Source organism: Anarrhichthys ocellatus, unplaced genomic scaffold, assembly GCF_004355925.1.
Source record: "Anarrhichthys ocellatus isolate YVR2014 unplaced genomic scaffold, GSC_Weel_1.0 scaffold224, whole genome shotgun sequence".
NCBI lineage: Eukaryota > Metazoa > Chordata > Actinopteri > Perciformes > Anarhichadidae > Anarrhichthys > Anarrhichthys ocellatus.
In genome coordinates this window covers 46003-51836 of record NW_022280254.1, presented here as the reverse complement: position 1 = coordinate 51836, position 5834 = coordinate 46003, and the positions used below count along the sequence as shown (strand labels likewise).

The following is a 5834-nucleotide window of genomic DNA, read 5'->3' as shown; positions in this document are numbered from 1 at the left end:
GCAGCGGGGTCACGTACTGCAGCGGGGTCACGTACTGCAGCGTGGTCACGTTACTGCAGCCGGGTCACGTTACTGCAGCGGGGTCACGTACTGCAGCGTGGTCACGTTACTGCAGCGGGGTCACGTACAGCAGCGGGGTCACGTACTGCAGCGGGGTCACGTACAGCAGCGGGGTCACGTACTGCAGCGTGGTCACGTACTGCAGCGGGGTCACGTTACTGCAGCGTGGTCACGTACAGCAGCGTGGTCACGTACAGCAGCGGGGTCACGTACTGCAGCGGGGTCCGTTACTGCAGCCGGGTCACGTTACTGCAGCGGGGTCACGTACTGCAGCGTGGTCACGTTACTGCAGCGGGGTCACGTACAGCAGCGGGGTCACGTACTGCAGCGGGGTCACGTTGCTGCAGCGGGGTCACATTACTGCAGCGGGGTCACGTTACTGCAGCGGGGTCACGTGCTGCAGCGGGGTCACGTTGGGATAAACATTTTTCTGTTCGTCCCCGGTTGTTATACGTTGAAAAGTGGTATCAAGCCTTTCTGACGAGGCTTGATTTGAATGTGTTTACAAACTGCGACTGCATTGTATATATATTTATGAGGATAATATTACACCTGCGTTTTTTACAGATTATTTTTTTAGTTTGCTGTCTACAGTAAATGAAACACCAAAACCAAGTGTGGAATACTTCAAATGTTTCTACCCTCTTATTCTACAAATTGTTTTTAAAAAGACCCAAAAAAGACATTTAGTTCAAAGGACCTGTAGGGGCCCTTAATGTTGGCAAGATGAAGAATAGTTTCATTACTGTTTTTACTGTTTTTTACATTACTGTTACTGTTTTTCATAAACAGTGTGATTCCTTGGAATTAAACCGAATAAAATGAGAATGTAATGTGGACCTGTGTGAAATGTATCTGCTCTAACTACTTCTTGTCTCTGATTTTGTTCAGGTGTTCCCACACCAACAGAGGAGGTTCTGCACCACACACTGAGCATGCTGGTCCGTGAGCGGAAGATCTACCCAACACCAGACGGATATTTTATTGTAACCCCTCAGACTTACTTCATCACTCCGAGCCTAATCCGAACCAGCTCCAAGTGGTACCACTTAGACGAACGTTCTGCTGACCGACACCAGCAGCAGCATCAGAACCAACAGCAGCATCAGCAGACGCAGTGCACCTCCCCTCTCTCTGGCACCATAACCCCGTCCACCTCTGGAGCCGTGCGCGATCGAACACACCCAAAGTCCAGCCAAAACCACAGTGGAGGAGGTGGGGATTCTTTTTACAACAACAGTTACCGTGGAGACGACCCCCCTAGCCACCACACCACCCTGCAGCGTCGATCTCCCAAAGACCACCGGGAGGCGTACTCGTCCCCGCACTCCCCACAAACACCTCCTCAGCAAGCAGCAGGCAACACAGAAAAGAGTCGCAGCACCCTTGGGTTCCCCTTCAAGACGGACACGCTTACCAAACACCGAAGTGGGGGAGGAGGGGGGGGAACTGGAGAGGTAGAGAAACAGGCAGGTGGAGGAAGTGGTACAGGAAGTCGGAAATTTGGTTTGAAGCTGTTCCGTCTGAGCTTTAAGAAGGACAAGACCAAGCAGCTGGCCACCTTCTCTGCACAGTTCCCCCCAGAGGAGTGGCCGCTCCGCGACGAGGAGGCACCCAGCCAGCTGCCACGCAATGTAGAGATGGAGATCATCCGCCGAATCAACCCTGACCTCACTGTGGAGAACCTCGCCCGGCACACAGCGGTCATGAAGCGCCTCGAAGAAGAGCGTGCGCAGAGGAGCAAAGCGTCATCAGCCAATCAGAGCTCCAGGAGTAGGAGAAGCGGGGGTAGACACAGGAAGCAGTCTCAGACCAAACTCAGCCGCTCGCATAGCAAGACGAGAGCGCCCCGCGGCGAGCCCGCCGATGGTTCCCACCTGGAGCTGGCCGACAGGGACTACAGAGCCTACTCGTCCTCACTGGCTCGGTCACCGAGGGAACATGCCCTGGCCATGGAGAGGCAACGGGCCCGCCTTCACCTGGCACATAGCAACCCCAACATCCTCGACTCTTCCCACCTGCCTGTCACGCCAGAGTGGGATGTGTCCGGAGAGCTTGCCAAGCGGCGCACAGAAATGCCTTTCCCCGAGCCAAGCCATGGCCCATCAGCCCACCACTCCAAAGTCCACCGCTCACACTCCCACACCCAGGAGAGGAAGTCCAGGAACGAGCGCAGCGACAAGGCAAAGGAACGCTCCAGGTCCATGGACAATTCCAAAGGACCACTTGGAGCTGGGATTATTGGACCACCTGATTATTACGACGACCGGAGCCGTTACTATACTGACGATGGCACCCTGCGAGCCAATCAGAGCTCTTCTCACTACTCTCGTGCCACCCCTCCTTCAGCTAAACTGCCTGTGGATTCTCTGGGGTTGGATAGCGGCAGGAGTTTAGAGAAGAGTAAGAGCAGGGACAGCCTGCCGGCATACTCGCCCAAACCACTACCCATCGCCGTCCCTCCTGATGATTACTTCCAATGCGCTGGCTCCTCTGAGGCTGCTCTCACAGCAGCTAACCCGCTGGGAACTCTAGGCAAAAGTAGCCATGAGGGATTAAAACTAGGCAGCGCCGACAGACAGACACCCCATCCTCTAGAAAGTAAGGAGGACTTGTCAAAGGTGGGACCTAAGGGTGGCAGCCTGCCTCCAATACCCCTGTCTATCCCTGACCCCCCCCTTCCTAATGGAAGACCTCCCCACAGTGGCTCCTCTGGTCAGGAGAAACGTAAGGAGATCTTTAGTAAAGACACACTCTTCAAACCTCTTCCCAGCCTCCCTTTGCCAGGCTACAGCTCCCTGAGAAAACCCCCAGCCCTCACCTCCTCTCCTCTGTCCTCATCCTGCGATGCACTTGATTCCCAGGAGGCCTTTGATGCTCCCAAACCTCTGGTGGCCACACCGTCCATTCCCCAACAGGGCATTGAACCCACTACCAGTGCTGCAGAGGCCTCCTTTGACTACTACAACGTCTCAGACGACGATGAACTGGAGGAGGGGGGGAACAAAAGTCGAGGAGAGGACGAAAAGGCTGGAGGAGGTGTCGGGATGGGTGGAGGTGGAGCAGGGACCATGCAGTGGCTATTGGAGCGAGAGAAGGAGAGGGATCTACAGAGGAGGTTTGAAAGAACCCTCACCTTCCCTGGTGCTAAAGAGAACCTTCCAGAGCCCAGTCAGAACCAGCAGTCAGCCCACTCTGCTAGACTTGACAGTATGGACTCCAGCTCCGTCACTGTTGACAGTGGATTCAACTCACCACGGTGAGAACATGTATTTACACACTGCATGCATACAATATAGGCATATTTACAACTCTCATTTTCCATTTATCTGATGCAATGGCCTGCATTGTTGAATAGCAAAACGTTTCCACTCATTTCTCTTCAGAGGCAAGCTGATTGTTTTGTAGCCTCACTGGCACACCAGAAAGGAGAGATTGCAAGAACAAATCATGTCCTTCTTTGTGATGTTGTGAAACAAGTATTATCCGTAGTTTTTCAGTATATGTATACAACGATCCACAGGCTGACGTGTATAGAAGTGTGTACAGTATCTGGATGAGTCATCAGAATAAGCTGTCACACCTGTGTCTTAAGTTAGCATTTAATGGGATTCATTTACTGAATCAGAATTCCTTATTAAATCCAAAGAGCATGGAGTAGAAGCACTGCTGGGTCCTCATCACACTGGCGCTCTTTGGATCCTTCAGGTTAACTCTGCTTCATTCATCTTGTGAAGGGCTCATTGCATGGGGGAAATTCATTATGGTCTCAAAAAAGTACAACTTGACAGGTCTGATAAGTGATTCTGGATCCCAAATGGAACCAGCTATCTGAACCCAAGCCTACCATTTTCTTTAACAAACCATATAGTAAATAATATATTTTGGCTCTGCAGCTGCTGACATAGTGGTAAAAAACGAATAAGTAGTTATTGTTGTCGGCCCTGAAATTCCATATTGTTGCATCTTTGATTTTTGTGGCTGATACCAATACAAAAGCCACTAAAATGTGAAGATGGCATTAGACATTTCTAGTATTTTTTTAATACAGCACCAGTGTTCAGAGAGCCTCCACCACGTCTAGAATAAAGAACGCGCCCCCCATGCTCTCAGCTCTGATCCTGGATGTGTTTTTGAACCAGACACTGGTACAACTCCACTACTGCTGTGACCAGAAGAGACGCTCTGTGGAAGAGCTGAACTGTGACCAGGACACACTCCTGTGTTGTTTGGAAATCTGACATTTTCACATGACAGATGATGAACAAAGGCATTCAAGTGTGAGTGTAGCTGTTGTAAGAGTTGAGTGTGGGGCAGCAGCAGACTGACTCATATTTATCAAAATTCAAAGTCAGTCAGTCAGTAATGTTATTGAGCATGTATATGAATAAATAAATAAAACCTTTAGGGAAGAACAAGCAGGAACCACAAGCTGAATTAAAGAAATAGAAAGGCAGACACATTGTGATGTGTGGATGTGCATAGAGAGTATTGTGGCCACTGTCAGAATGTAGCTCGAGTCATCCGTATCCTTGTTAATGCACATTCCTCTGTGATGTGAGTGTGTGGTCCTGCTGTCTGTTTCCTCTCGTTTGTCTCAACAGAAGCGGGAGCTTCAAGCACTTCATGTGGTGTTGTGGTTCTATCATTTCTCATTGTGTGTCACTGTCTCTCTGCAGAACAAGGGAGAGCCTAGCGTCTAACACCTCTTCCATAGTGGAGAGCAACCGTCGGCAGAACCTGGCGCTGAGCCCCGGCCACCTCGGCATCACCACCGGCACCGCCACCCCCTTCTCCTTCCGCGCCATCCCAGAACCTGCCGGCACCCAACCGGAGAAACTCCAGAAGCCCAGCGCTTGCCTTGCGTCAATCACCAGCGTCTAGGGGAGGAACTACTGTAAGAACTGGGTGGAGCCCCGGGAACCTATGGAGAGGGGCCAGAAAATAAAAGTCCCACCCCCAAGGACTGTTACATCTTTAGACTGACATCAGTGGAGCTGCCACAGGCCCACTGTGGAACTATAGCTATTAACACACACACACGAACAGAGAGAGACATTTAGACCACCAGGAAACTGCTCTGTCGCTCTCACACACACACACAGACATATACACACACACACACACACACAGACATATACACACCAGGCCACTGGGCAGACTCTGACCATGTCATTCTACAGCCTCTAGTTTACACACTGCTGTTGTGTTGTTTCACTATCACGTGGGTTCTAGTGTGTGTGTGTGTGAGTGCGTGTGTGTGTGTGTGGGTTATGTTTGTATAATCTGTAATCTCAGGTCATGTTATTTCCACTCTCATTCCAGCTGCTCCAGATCAGCACATCTCCCTCTAGTGGTGTCTGGTGGTACTACACACTGAAGAGACGCTGCTCTGCTGACTGCTGTTACTGACGGTACACACATTGTCACTGATCCAGCTCCTACTCACTTGTATCTGTTAGCTCTTCTCTAAATTCACCACCGGCAGACACCTTGTAAGGTGCAGTGCCACAAGAAATGACAATTAATGACCATCTGTCCAAAGTGCATCAACAAAGTGAGGGAGTTAGACGGTCCAATGAGTAACCTGTAACCAGGGCTGTTTTCACTAGAACACTCTGCAGAATGAAGCTGAGCAGTTCTTGTGTCTGCTGGATGCCATGATGCCCATTTGAACTGGCTGAACATTGTAGTGGCAGTTTCGACCATCTGCTGTCAGATATGTGGACAGCTCCAGGGATGAGACTTCTGATTCGACTCTTTCATGGGGGCAG

At 50.8% G+C, this 5834-nt stretch overlaps 1 protein-coding gene across 1 annotated transcript in view; it reads left to right on the top strand.

Moving 5' to 3' along the window:
* LOC116400957 (storkhead-box protein 2-like) overlaps nt 1-5156 on the top strand; it is a 14546-nt gene extending 9390 nt beyond the window's left edge. Inside the window, exons 2-3 of the mRNA XM_031879081.1 lie at nt 952-3319; nt 4740-5156. Coding sequence (XP_031734941.1) covers nt 952-3319; nt 4740-4944 — 2573 coding nt within the window. The 3' untranslated portion in view covers nt 4945-5156. The remainder of the gene's footprint in view (nt 1-951; nt 3320-4739) is intronic.
* The last annotated feature ends 678 nt before the right edge of the window (nt 5157-5834 follow it).